The 14,978-nt window shown below is 39.1% G+C and overlaps 1 protein-coding gene across 1 annotated transcript; it reads right to left on the bottom strand.

Annotated features, from left to right (window-relative positions):
• Positions 1–945: 945 nt before the first annotated feature.
• On the bottom strand, positions 946–13,630 carry LOC113391572 (uncharacterized). The gene is made up of 6 exons (XM_026627567.2): positions 12,421–13,630; positions 6,579–6,687; positions 3,323–3,498; positions 3,119–3,231; positions 2,330–2,485; positions 946–1,976 (listed from the first exon to the last, which is right to left on the bottom strand). The coding sequence occupies exons 1-6, from the start codon at positions 13,473–13,475 to the stop codon at positions 1,282–1,284; spliced, it is 2,304 nt and encodes a 767-aa protein (XP_026483352.2). The 5' UTR covers positions 13,476–13,630; the 3' UTR covers positions 946–1,281.
• Positions 13,631–14,978: the final 1,348 nt, after the last annotated feature.

Genomic DNA, 14,978 nt, shown 5'->3' with positions numbered 1-14,978 from the left:
GATGTTATTGTACTCTGTTGGTTATTGATGAAATAAACATTATTATAATCATTATTAAATAACGACCAGACGATTTATATCGTCTATATAACGACGCACAATGACGGGCGCGATTACTTCCGACTAAATATAACCGTAAAACTAACTTAATATATAAATTACAACAAAATACCCGTTTTCAATTGCATCTTAGTGAATTTGATCGCTCAGAGCCACTTTAAGCCTTAAATGTGCAACAATTACATAATATCTACAGTAAGTATATTATATACGTCGGCCTTTCTATATAAAATGACGTTTCAGACCCGTCCCGCTTGACCGCGGGGCACTTCAGGCCCCACAAAGAAATTAATTTTAATAAACAACGTGTGAAAATTAAAGAAAATAAACTCTAGGGCACATGAGTATATGAGACAAATAACTTGATTCGGTATTTTGCATCACAATATATGTGCAGGCGGATGACCCGACGCGCATTGAAGGGTTAAAGAATCCGGGCGCGATGCACACACGGAGATTCCTCTCAATCGATATAATTGCCGTTTATGCAATTCAGCCAAGATTACGTCCATAAATACACGCGACGCCGCCAGACCTGCGCGGGCGGAGGTCGCGGCGCGAGGGGACGGCGGCGTGACGTCACGCGGGCGCGGCCGACGGCGACCGTACGTCTGTTTGCGGGGGGGGGGGGGGCGATTTTGATGAATTTTTTTTAGATTTGATTCTGAATGGCCAGTGAAATCAATAACTCTTTGTAACGTTAGAAAAACATAAAATGTCAGTTGTCAAGCACGATAAGACAGATGTGGTCGCGGCCAATGAAATATTGTAAAAATCAATATACGATAATCCAGCTATCGATTTGTTGTATTATTTGTGAATATGTATGACGAAGATGATGACCCCGAACCGAACAATACTGCCGGCTCGCCGTTATATATATATATATATATACATATTAAATGAATGCATCTGTTCGAACGAACGAAGCTCGATAAAAACAAAATATGAAACGTAACTACGTGACGATCACTCGAACACAAACGGTACATTAAAGTCCGGTCACTTTATTGAATAAACGACTCGTTTCGCTCACTTGCAGTGTCTCCGGCGGCCACCACTCGCCACTCGTAGCTTTCCGATTTGTAAGTAGCGAGTAAAAGTTAGCTGAACGCCTCGTCGACAAAAATACTATCCGTAATCAAAACTAAACGTCTCTTGAATACCGTAACCGGACATTTGTTGAGATTCATGTTCAACATGAACACAGATATAACTTAGTTAAAGTTTAATTTTCTTGGAACTTTTGTTCAATTTCGAAGATTGTTTGGCTCGCTTAATGACGCTAACGGGCGTCGTGGGCGTCGTGGGCGTCGTGGGCGTCGAGGGCGTCGAGGGCGTCGTGGGCGGCGTCGAGTTCTGTGCGGCGCTGTTGGCGTCGATTTTGGGCAAGATCTTCACGAACTTCAGGGGAAGCGCCGCCGCCAGCGTCGCCGCGCCGGGGGCCTCGATGGCGCCCGCCAACGGGTCCACCCTCTTCAGTATCAGGGGCCTGTTCCGCTGCTGCGCGAGCGACACCAGCTGCGTCACGACCGGAATACTCTTCTTCTTCGGTTTGACGATCACCGAGTTGTTCTTTCGCTTCGGTTGGCGTTCGGGGCCGATCGTTATGATGTGCGCCTCCACCGGCTCCTTCGGTTCCTTGGGGGACTTCAGTTCCTTCAGGTTGACCTTACCTTCGGAGTCCTTGACCAGCATGTAAGAGTTGAAGTCCTTCAGCTTGTTCCCGTCGAAGTACTTGGCGGCCGTCAGCTTGTTGGCTATCAGCATGGACAGCTTGCCGATGGAGAACTCGGTGAGCAGCAGGTTGACGTTGCTGCCCGAGTCGTTGTCGATGGTGGGGTCGGCGCCCCCCTCCACCAGCGCGCCGATGGTTTCGTAGAAGTTCGGCGCCACCTCCGACTTGTTCTCGCTGCCTGCAATGATAACACCTTATCATTTCATACACTTTCTAATTATACTGTTGGATATGATGTGGCAGACCGTCTATAAACTAAACCACTGAACTGATGGTACTAATCTTTAAAGTAAATGTAGTCTGGGACCTGGAGTTTTCACAATTTTGCCTTGTTCAAAAAAGCTCTAACAAGCAGTAAAGGTGAACATCGTGAGATAGCCCGTCGGATAGATAACTGATCCAAGCCACATTGAAATAGGGTGGATATGTTTCAAGCCTTGGATAGGAGGTCTGGGCCCAGTAGTGGGACATTAACAGACCGTTACTCTACTAAAGTATGTGTATTTTTCTAAGGCTTACCACAGAACTTACCGTAACAATCCAGACAGGCGGCGGTCACCGCAATGTACAAAGCGGTGTTCCCACAGTTGGGCATCCTCATGTTGATAGTAGTCGGAGCCGCTTGTATCAGAAGCTTAACGTTTTCACTCTTCCCTATCTTGCTGGCCAACATCAGCGGGGTGTACCCTGAGGAACGATTATGGAACCTATAGTATTCCTCGTGTTACGTAGAATCTCATTTTCCCGAGGCCGTTGATTTCGACTCGGCCATTATTACATTCTACTTACATCCATCGTGTATTACTTAGTATTTTAGTATTTCGGTTTGAAAGGTGAGTGAGCCAATATAACTACAGGCAAACGGGACATAACAGTTCAGTTCCAAAGGTTGGTGGGGCATTGGCGAGGCGAGGGTAGTATTTTTCATGTCCGCGCGGTGGTGACCACTTACCATCAATTAGCCCAATTGGCCGTCCACCAACTTATATTTGAAATTAAAATAGACGATTAAAGAAGGTATAAATACGGAAAGAAAGAAGAGTTAATATCTGCCTTCGACTTCCATATTAAATTAAAATAATCACAGCGATAACGAATCGTCTTGTCGTATATATGTATGTATATATATATATATATATTTAAGTTAATTTCTCTCTCCCGACGGCCTCAGAAGAGACATTTAGGAAGAACGTGTTGATTATGAGTCCTCAAATGGACTCCGATGACTGGAGTTTCAGCTACCACAATCGAGGCGAATGCGAACAGCGATCGCATTTCGCAAACATTTAGCAAAACAAAAACCTAGACCTCCCCCCTCACCTTGGTCGTCGCACATCACGCACATCTTGTACAGGAGATAATCGGCCAACTCTTTGTCGGTCTTCTTCTCGAACTGCGGCTTCCACAAGTCGTCGTTTTGCTTCAAAATGTCTCTGAAACGTCACATAAAATCGTTACGATTACTGAAGTTTCTCGCCCGCAGCTGTCGGTGCGGCGAGTGCGGCGAGTGCGGCGCGGGCGCACCTGGCGCGGCGCTCGCAGGCGCGCAGCAGCGCCCGCAGCGCGGGGCCGGCGGCGCGGGCGGCGCGGTGCAGCGCGGCGCGCGCGTCGGCGTCGGCGGCCAGCGGGTCGGCGCCGTGCTGCAGCAGCACGCTCACGCACGCCGCGCTGTCTTGGAACAGCGACATCTGCAGCGCCGTCTGCCGACATCCGACACGGGACGGTTATGATATGATACCCCTAATGATATATGGCGGCTTGGGACCAAATAAAAAAAAACAATTAGATTAGCCACAGGACATGTTTTTTTTCGGATCGGAGATATTTTTTGAGGAATGTGCGGGGAGCGGGAGGAAGTAATGTCCCGTGGCTGAGTTAATGGATGTATTTGATTGGTTTTTTGAGTTGGTGTTATAACTCCATATAGAGTTAGGGGTATTATTTAGTGCGTTGACGTCAGACACATTGTATTAGTATCATGACCCGCACCAAAAGCGTATACTAATCGTCTACTTTTCTTATTTCAAAGTGACCGGCGGTATAATTTTTAAACATATATTTAGTTTCTATTATATATCAATAGATGTCGTGGTTCATTTTATTCGTGTTTCTGAATCACGCTATCCTTTGTGAAAGGAAATTATATAAGACTAGGAATACAAATTAATAAACTGTTTATCTTGGGAACGAGTGGTGTATTATTCACCGGCGGACTGGCGAATAGACCATCTGATGGTAGGTGGTTGCCACTGCAAATAGGCATGATATTATAATCATCGTCAATGAAAACTAAGATTGTGTGTCTCCTGTGCCTGTAGTTTAACTGGCTCATTACGCTAGCGGTATAGTATGTGATGAGTTGGTGGTACCAACCCAGATGGGTTAGCAAAGAGTACTACAATAGAAGCACAACGTCCGAAGGTTTGCGAAAGCAGAACTATCGATAGTTTACTATCGATAGTTGACCTCGAAAACTATTCAGGTTATCGATAGTACTATCGATAGTATCGTATTGATCGATACTATTGCTACTATCGATAGTATCGATAGTAGCAATAGTATCGATAGCCAGCGATTTTTTTATAGTATTAGTTTTTTAATGTAAGTAATGTGTTCGTAATGTATTCTAATCGCTACACTCAAGTTTACTACAATAAAGTTTCATTGTAAAACCTGCGTCCTCCTAAAAGTTTTTTTAAAGTTATGAGTATTTATGTTTATTCATAAATCAAACACAAAAAATATTGACAACATTTTTCACATTTAAATTTTTCATTATTCCTTATTCCGCACAAAATGTCTTAATTCTAAAAACAAATATTGTGATAAATTTAATTTCATTTATTTAAATATACACTATACTTGGCCTACTAAATTACTTATCTTGAGAAAGTAATACTATTGGAAATTACTGGCTATCGATAGCACAAAACTATCGATAGTTTAGGTTAAAAGTAGTGGTTTTGGCAAAACTATCGATAGTATCAATAGTATTGCTCATGGGAAGCCATCGATAGTATTGACACGTGACAATACTATCGATAGAATATCGATAGTGGACTATCGATATGCAACACTAGTTTGCGACATTATATAATAAGATAAGAATATTATGAATGAATTCGTGTTTTGTTGGCGTAAAGCTTTGCCTTATCAGGTTCAGATAAGACATTCAATTTTTCAATAAAACTGTAGGTCGAATCTTAGATATTAGAATGGAATTTTCCATTACTGATTAGAAGAAAATGTTTTCGTACCTATCGAGGCGCGTTAGAAGGTATACTTCTATTTTACACCGTAAAATAGAAGCTACACATGAACAGTTTCGACGTCGTGACGTCACACACATCGTCGTGGCGACATCCGGTGACGTCATGTCGTGAACATCGTCGGTGCAAGATATAAAAAAATCTATTAAAAACGACGATGCAGTTAGCATTGCAGTTATTTACTCACACCTTCTCTAATACAAAAGGAAGTTTCCTCAACTTTATTAAAGACATGCTATTTTTGACTTCGATAGTACACACGAGATTTGTCTCGGGATCATAGCAAAATCTATGATTATTTCCAAAGTCTGTCCGTCTGGTTAATGCAGAGTCAAACTGCTTCGTGACCGCCTCGTTGGTCTAGTGGTCAATATTCTGGTTCAAATAGTTACAACTTAACAAAGAATTAATTTTAGAGAGGAAAAAGGATGCGGTTAGAGAGCGGTACTACGACTGTATCAGAAAAACTTAAACAAAATTAAAGTAAATTGTTATCGAAAAACTCGAATTCTAACTGAACTAATGTGTACTATTTAACATTAAAAATTCCATTCAAAAAAGTTTTCATCATTTCGGCGCCAATGTAGATGAGTGACTTGCAGTTTACAATGAAATGAAGTCAAAACAAAACAAAACCTATCATAGGTTTCGAAATTACTAAAAAACTTTTGAATAAACGCCAAGTTTCGCAGGAGTCCCACTAGTATAATTTAAGCAGGCGCCATTAAGGGCGCCCTGATCGACATCAGCCACGTCAGCCGCGAAAATTGTACGTTCCTCACGAGAAGCTTCCTCGTATCTTAACTTCAGAACAAGAACAACTATAATCTCAACAGCATCTGCAAAACCTGAAGCTATAAACCTTAATCATATTCTGTGCCGTGAGCGCAGACGTAGCGTAGTGGTTTCAACGCATGAAAATAACCGAGGATCGCGTGAGAACACGTGTATCCGCCAATCCGCATTGGACCAGCGTGATAGAACGAGCTCCAAACCTCAGCTCAGTATTGGAACATTAACAGATTGTTATTATACTTCATAAACCGTGATTCTTTACCCATATTTAATCTTAGACTAATGCCTATTCCAATCGAAGTAGGAATAAAGATAAACAAACCTTAGTTTTACGTATTTCATGCGATTCGCTAATAGCTCAGCTATATTGTGCACTGCTAAGAGTTTATGTTTAACATATCTTTATTTATAATACAACAGTGTTACACTTAAGTACTTATATCCACTTCAATTTATTTAATAAACTTTACATTATTCGGTTTATGAGAAAGAGATGAAATTAATGTGATATCGAAATGGGTTCCACCGTAAAGTTAAAGAGAGACGTTGCGTTTATTGTTGACGTACTTTGAACGATACTTGAACGATGTTCATAGTTTTTTTAGATGTGGCGACAACGGTTACCCGTCAACATCATATCGATGATATATTGAACACATGCCTAAGCAGCATCCTTAGTATCTAGTGAGCTAGTGGATAAGCCCGTTTTGTCTTACCATGTTACTCCCGGAAGTGACGTCGACCGATCCCTGACGGCTCTTCAACACGAGGCACTGTCGTTTCAGCAATTCCACGTCGTTCCTGAGTACGGCCCAGTGTATCGGTCTAAAATGAATGAAAGCCATATAAATATAAACATGTTATTTATATTTGAAACGGACGAATCTTCTACTTTAAAACCGTCACGATACGTTCCCGATTCGAATCCGATTTAACTTCGACGGAACCGCAACTCCATCGTTGTGTTCGTTGAATGGGGCTGAATGGCAAAGGTTGTTTCGTTGTTTGTTTTATCAAATCAAATCAAAAATCTTTATTCAATATAGAAGTGTTTACACTTGCTTATTGATTGTCAAAAATCTACCACCGGTTCGGAATTTAGCACCTCGGACCTGAGAAGAACCGGCGAAAGAAACTCAGCGGGCTATATATATATATATATTTTTTTTTTTTTCGTCTACAATAAACACGTAGTACACGCAAACGGCCATCTTTAAATAAATATAGGACAACATCACATACATTACTCTGATCCCAATGTAAGTAGCTAAAGCACTTGTGTTATGGAAAATCAGAAGTAACGACGGTACCACATACACCCAGACCCAAGACAACATAGAAAACTAATGAACTTTTTCTACATCGACTCGGCCGGGAATCGAACCCGGGACTTCGGAGTGGCGTACCCAAGGAAACCGGTGTAGACACTGCTCGACTACGGAGGTCGTCTTCAAGTCAACTTGGTATTTTTCAATGAAGATATAAGCTTTCTGGGATCTTGTTATAAAAGTTTAATTGTCCTAATTAATATACAAACGATATTTATTTATTTGAACCAAATATAATAAATACAATAAATTACAAGAGAACAAATTTTAGATGAAGATTTTTTTGAAGACGTTTCTCCCAGCGCACCCAAAAAGGGGGCCTACAATAACGTTAAGTCGTCCCCACTTCTAACACAAGCTAAGCTTAAAAGGAGGGGGTAAATGTTAGTAATTCCTTAATTCATTTCAGGCGTTGCTCCTAAATGTTAATTGTCTTGTTAAAAAAAAAAACAAAAGCCGCAGTTCGTGTTACACTTGTGAAATATTTATGCAGCGAGATATACATTTCACATTCGTTGCAATCGGGGAAACCCCGCGGGGCTGCACGGGACGCCAAGTGCATCATAAATATATTATCATGTTTATATTGCTTTCCAATATTGTTTATACAGTTATAAATCATTATCAAATACTAGCTAATGTCCCGAGTTCGCACGGGTACGAGACTATATGAAACTTTTATTTTGAAGAAATAATTGAAAAAGAGCAATTCTTGTTTTTTGACGAGGCATTCGCTCGCGTACGAAAACCTCATCAAGATTCCGTCACAATCTGATAAAGTTAGGGAATGCATACAAGACCAACGTACAAACATCAGTTTTTTTCATTGCAGTATGAAAAACAAAAAATTAGATTAATTGATTGACAATCTGTAATTTTAAGTAACACAGCATGAACAAGTCCCATCGCTGGGCAAACATGTCCTCTAAAAGATGTAATTTCACCATGCTCATATTTCAAAATCATTGCAATAAAGGTGATCATGAAAAACAATACCTCACCATCGTGAACAATACTAATCTAACAATGAAAGTATTTAAACCTAACACTAGGGATAGAGTTAGGTTAACTTCCAAATTAAGGGGGGTGGGTACAACACCACAAAAGATTGTGTAGCTATAAGTTAATTACAGTTGCCAGCAAACGACGGATTTAATGGTCAACCGTCAACATTAAACCAATCAATGATTCCAATAAAATCACTATATTACAACAATTGTTGAGGCTCAACTGAATTGTTCATTTATTTTACAGTTTTTTCGTATTTTAGATATTTTTTATATAAGAAGCACACATATTTTTACATACGGATCATACTAAAATTTAAGAAGATTTTGACCTGATATAATAATCATGAAAGCTAAGCCATAATATTAATATTACTCAAATAATATAGGATTTGTTTTATGATTTTAGATAGATAAACATTAAAGGAGTATACTTGCCAAAGTTAATACTACTTTCAAAGCTCCCGGACTATCATATAAATATAATTACATAATTTATATTTAAAAATACTGTATATGGTGATTTTTTTTTATTTTTTAATCCTAATTACTGCAATCCAGCGGGCCCTGCTCCGTGCTCGATCAGAGAGAGCACAGCCTCGGCGACTCTGATGTCGCGTTTATGTATAGATGTCTTGAGGCTGTGCTCTAGGATGGTCTTTTCTGAAACACCCGCCGCTCGGCCGATGAATCTGCTGATAGCGTCGCTACCGTCGTCCGTGTAATAGACACAGGTGTTAGTGTGTCTAGTGATTGCCACAACTGCGTGAGGAACACTTTCGTGTATACGGAGCCTCACATCCTTCGACTGGACTATGATAACGTCGCCGTAGGTCTGTCCCTGAGATTCATGGATGGTCATGACGCTTGATCCTTCACCTTTTCCGTATCCCTGGTCCATCAGGAGTTTCTTTTCCTCCTGCGTATGGGCCAGATATAGGGTTTTGGTTTGGTCGGATGTTATGTTGGCGTCAGTGAATCTCTCCATTTTGAAGGAGTGGACGATGGGACTTGTAGAGTAGATATTACGGTAGACCTCGCTAATGGCGTATGCGATGTCCAGGGGGTTTCGGTGCGTACAGGATAACTCACGGGTGATGTTTGTTGTCAGGCTTGGTAGGCAGTACCTCATTTCCAACAGATTTTCTCTGTCGATATAAGGCAACTGGTTGATATCTCCGATGAGGACCACCTCGCTAGCTCCGGACAGCTGTGCCGCCATTACTATGGCTCCGAAGTGGTTCATGAGGGCTTCGTCGACCGTAAGACGGTTAAATTTTATGGTCTCGTTGAATCCGTTCACTAGCACGGATGCCATAGTTCGTACCCTTGATTTAGCTTTTTCGCCAAATCGGTGTGTAAGTTGTTCTTTCAGGTCTTTGGCGGCTTCGATTGTGGAGGTGACTACCACTTCTTTGTCCTCATCGAAATTCCTGACAATGTGAGTCGTCTTTCCGCATCCTTGTACCCCGTTTATCCACGACATCTGTGGCAGTTCCCAACCCACGAGAGGTGCGTCGACTCCCAGACCTTCTGAGATGGACTTTGCCATCGCGAGTATCCTGTCGTCTAACATTACTCTCGTGCATCTGGCCACTATTACCACTGGGTCTCCTGTTGGTGTGAGGAACCTAGAGAATGCGTCTTTTCGCCCCTCATCTTCACCCAGGCCCACGAATCCTTCTGCAGCGCTGTAAGCAGCCATTTACCGCCCCGACATTTTAACTTTGATAACTTGGAATGTGTCGTTGTTGTATATGGCCGCCTCGGCTTTTTCAATCTCCACCTCCAGCAGCTTTTCGTTACCGTGCCGGTAGGTCTGCATGATCTTTTTGCAGGTGGCTAAGTGGACCTCACCCGGCCACCCGGCCGTCACAATAGCCCGGAACTCTAGGAAAGCATTCACTGCATGGTCTCGAGGGTTTGACGCTGGTCTCAACTTTGGTGGTATTACTTGACCCTTATCGGCCCTTGTTAGATGGGTGCGTGTTGTTTTGGGCTTTCCCGGGTCGTTGACCATCAGGAATTCCGTCATTGACTGCGCCTGTCGGTTCGATGAAACCGACGGGCCGGGGTCTGATTGGGGTGAGTGCGACGTCTTGTTCTTCGGAGATACCAGATCGCGGATTAAACACGTTACCGCCGTCACTGCAGGTCCAGGGCTCGGCCGTCTGTCTCGACGGCGCTTCGGGGCCTGGGCCATTCTCTGCGCCGCTATTTTTAACTGCAATCGCTCAGATCCGCTTAATTGGGACTCGATGGTGGCCGGCTTTGCAGTGGGGAATGTTGTTGGGACCTCGGGTTTCAGGAAACCTAGGTCTTCCCCCCTGTCCTCATATGCGATAACCTCATGTTTTTTCGAGGCTAACAGGCAGCCAAAGCAGACAGCAATGTCACCTGTTTCAAAGCCGACTCCGATTGGATAAGGATTAATGCTGTATAGGTTAAAATCGCTTCGAAAATTAGCCAATATTTGTGGCAAAAAATAAATAACAAAAAAATGTTATTGTGGGTTATCACTTACAGATAGGCATATACCATCGCGGACTTTTTTATAGACATTTTTGAGGTGTACAATTCTGTAATACATTATTTTGATCTATCTAGTAGGGTTCAGCCAGCGTTTACAATGTAAGCGCAAAAGAATTATAAATTTACGACATCACATTAGAAACTTAAAATTATGTTATGTTACTTAACTATATTGTCTACGTATTATATATAAAAACCTTCCTCTCGCATTACTCTATCTATTAAAAAAACCGCATCAAAATCCGTTGCGTAGTTTTAAAGATTTAAGCGTACAAAGGGACAAAGGGACAGAGAAAGCGACTTTGTTTTATACTATGTAAAGATAACACAAGTTCATATCAAATAATAAATTGATATACCTGGTTAAACATTTATTTTGTTCCCATGTTATAATAGTGTGTATATTCCAATTAAGCCTTTATTACCCTGTGTGTGCAATCATTAGAGATATACTGCTATAAATTAGTTTGAACCGGTTAAATCTACATCCAAATCTAAATTAAACAAGTTAAAACCAGTTTGCACACAGATAACATTAAATTAAATTTTGCTACAAGTGAATTATTGTACATTTCATATTTTTTTTAAATTAATAATGAGAATTAATAATATTATTAAAATATTTTTTTCTTAATAAATTTCATGAATACCTTATTATAATGAAATATTAAATTAATCTTACATCTTAAACAATCTTAAAATAAGTCTTATTATTCATTAAAAGAGTACTTTTTAGAAAAAAACGACTGGTTTTAGGCTCGGGTTCCATCAGGACACTAATTATTGTAAAAAAACAGCATTGTAAATCTGTTTATTTCAAAAGAGTAACTATACGAGTTTCTTGCTCTTGAAACTGTGGTAGTATTTTAATATTGACGATTCAAAAATGCTTTGTTGTGAAGTTTACATGAATAAACTTGATTTGATTTGAGTTGTTACAAAGTTATATTACTTTATTAAGTAAGGTAACATAATGTTGCAACCAAATTTGCCATTTTGCCATTTTGCCAGTGCCATCACATACATTACTCTGATCCCAATGTGAGTAGCTAAAGCACTTGTGTTATGGAAAATCAGAAGTAACAACAGTACCACAAACACCCAGACCCAAGACAACATAGAGAACTAATGAACTTTTTCTACATCGACTCGGCTGGGCTGGGAATCGAACCCGGGACCACAGAGTAGCGTATCCATGAAAACAAGTGTACACACTACTCCACCACGGAGGTCATCAAAATAAATAAATAAATTGTAATATGTACTCGAAATTAAAACATTTGTTCAGTATATTAAGCCAAAATATATATATATATTAATAAGTAGATATAGTCAAATTAGTTTTGGTTTGTGTAATAATCAATAAAGAAAATTAATTTGTATTCTGTACTGTATATTTACATAAAATCAAAAGTTTATTTTGATTTTTAAGTTACAAGTATGGTTGGAAAACTAAATTGTAGTTTTAAACTGGAATCTTACAGGGAAAACCAGTACGCTATATTAGAGTAAGTACCTTAGTAGTTTCTCTTTTACATCATACTCATATAATTTTAATGATGTATCATGTATGAATATCTATGCCTGCTAATCAAGGCACATTTGACACATACAATTTATTAAAAAAATATATATTAATAAACATAAATGTTGAATCAATGTTTAAATGGATAATTTTTAAAGATACTCACAGATTTTGATTATTATCTTCTTCCAGGCAATACTTCCAGTCAATATAAGCTTGGTGCAAAACTATTTTTTTCTGTTCGCTCGGCTCCAAATGTTTTAAAACCTCAGGGGTCGCCAGGTGGAAGATATCAGGGTTACCTTTTATTTTTACATGTGATCCGTCCATTGTGACTATTGTTGAGTATTCGGGAACGGTTTCTTCTGTATATTTATCTATGTTTATCAGCAAGGATTTTGGATTTTCTAGTATATTTGGTATGTTGCAACTGCCTATAGATATATTTCCGTCACTCGTGTCCGATATGTTGCTGTCTTCATCAAGCAGAAGTCTTAAATCCGGCAAATGATTGTTCTTAACTTCTGTTCCGCTGTATGAGCAATTTTCTTCCTCTATTCTCTGTTCGTCCGACCTGTCTGCCTTCTCTTTTTTGATTTGATCAGGTTCGATAAGGTTCTTCGGATGGATAACAATTTTTTTCATCTGTTTATCAGGTAGCATATCATCTTGCACAATATACGGTCGTACTTGTTTCCTTTTCATAAGCCTCCGTTGTTTCTCACGCATAAGAATTTCTCGACTTGACTGATAGGTCTGAGTGGATTGGTGTACGTTCAAAGCTTTTGTGCTGACGTTAGCATCAAGGCTCAATAAAGCTAGTATACCCTTAACTTTTAAATCTTGACTTATCACTGAGCACAAAGCACTGAAAACTACATCGTAGTTGTTTTGCCCTATGACTTTTGTCACGGCATCCGAGCTCAACTCGATGATTTTAGAATCTTCACCTGTGTAAGTAGCAACAGTTCTACTACTGTTTTTTAATACATTTAGTCGATTGGTGATTGTTAAGTTAGGGTATTTCCCGTTGAATACATCTCGTTCACTTGTTTTGTATATTATGTCTTCCTTGTACAACTTCTTGTTTGTATTTTTAACACATCGAAGCAACACATTGTAGTTAGATTTTAATTCATCAGGCGATGTTATTGCATTCTTTTTAATAAGAAAAGGTAATTTATGTATCTTAACAGTTTTTGGTTGTATTATATCAGACATATTGTTCCACTAAGATAAATTAGTTTATAATAACTAAAATTGTAAATTTTAATTCATTATTCCGACGAAACACATTTACTTGAATTAAAGCATATCAATTCATCACCAAACTTAAAACGCAAATGCAATATACCAGGTACCAACAATCAAATTATAAATACTAAAGATATCTGGGGCATCCCCATAAAATATCATGTATGCGGAGGAGATTGAAGCCCACAGATTACACAAAATTTTAATTCTTTGACATATTTACGCAACAGATTAAAAACAAATTACTAACTAACTGTTATTGATACTGCTCGTTTTTTATATTTTAGTTGTTTTTATAGTATCATGTCTAATGGTATATTGTGGTAACGCTTCTAAAGTAACTCTTCAAAATCGATCTGTTAGGGCTGTTTGTAATCTTAAAATTAGACACCTTTAGGACGTTATTAGTGAAATAGGCATAGTAAAATGAAGATTCAAATTTCTTGTAAGAGCCTTAAATAAAGGACTTATATAAAGGTTATTGATTACGTCTTTCCTAATTAAGCGTACTTTGCCGATTCATAAATACAAATAATTGTAAATAAAAAAAATCCTTTATAAAAAATCATATTATTTAATACAAGATTATACAGATGATAAAAAAGCGTTTTGCTAATACTTGTTGACTTCCAGGCAGGATGTATTATATACATATACGATTGTATTTAACTAACATAACTTTGAATTTAAAATGAGTAACTGCTTCTCGCCGGTTGTTCTGGGTAGACTCTACATTCCGATCCGGTGCGTGGTAGCTCACTTAAAATAGTTTGTAAAATGGCGATTCAAACTAATAAAATAATAGCTTTTAGAGTAATTTTAGTAACGATCGCCTCTAGGCCGTTTCAAAAATAAATAATTTATCATTGTAACCAAGCATTTCCTCCATAAAATCCCGCTGAGATTCTTTCGCCGGTTTTTCTCAGGTCTGAGGTGTTTCTTTCCGAACCTGTGCACGGTGGTAGAATTTTGACAATCAATAAGAAATGTTTGTATGTTGCATAAAGATATTTGAATTTGCATTATGAGGTTTTAATACTGTTAACTATTTATTGATAATTTTTATGCTAACGGTCACCTCTAATGAATTTTGTTGATTGGCGTGCAAAAAATATAAAATATAATAAATAAGGATATGAAAAATATCTATTTATTAAATAAGAAATTATCACATTCAGTTGCAGTTTTTGATATTGTGCGAAAAAGCTTGAAGTTTCTTATATGCACTCAAAAATATATCTGACTTGAAAAGGAGAGTGCTAAAAGGCTCCGTCTGAAAGTCGTGTTTCTTAAAAGTTATCGCTACCCCAAAGATGAACTCTATAAATGCACAAGAACCTTCCTTGCGTCGAGAGTAACGCTAAAAGTAGAAGAAAAGGTGTAATAAGCACATTGGAAAGAAAGTAAATTTGCTAATCGACAATTTACAATTCAATCTGTGTACATGTACAACCGAGGGCCGAGATGGCC

The sequence above is a fragment of the Vanessa tameamea genome, chromosome 30, assembly GCF_037043105.1.
Source record: "Vanessa tameamea isolate UH-Manoa-2023 chromosome 30, ilVanTame1 primary haplotype, whole genome shotgun sequence".
Classification (NCBI taxonomy): domain Eukaryota; kingdom Metazoa; phylum Arthropoda; class Insecta; order Lepidoptera; family Nymphalidae; genus Vanessa; species Vanessa tameamea.
The sequence above is the reverse complement of the archived record's forward strand: the minus strand, read 5'-3'. Positions and strand labels throughout refer to the sequence as shown.

Bases quoted from the DNA above. Each gene is read 5' to 3' on its own strand.
- LOC113391572 (XM_026627567.2), bottom strand. From the start codon at position 13,475: ATGTCTGATATAATACAACCAAAAACTGTTAAGATACATAAATTACCT. The intron at 3,499-6,578 runs GTAAGACAAAAC...GGATGTCGGCAG, and splicing joins TCACTTCCGGGAGTAACATG to ACGGCGCTGCAGATGTCGCT. The intron at 3,232-3,322 runs GTGCGCCCGCGC...GTGACGTTTCAG, and splicing joins GCCTGCGAGCGCCGCGCCAG to AGACATTTTGAAGCAAAACG.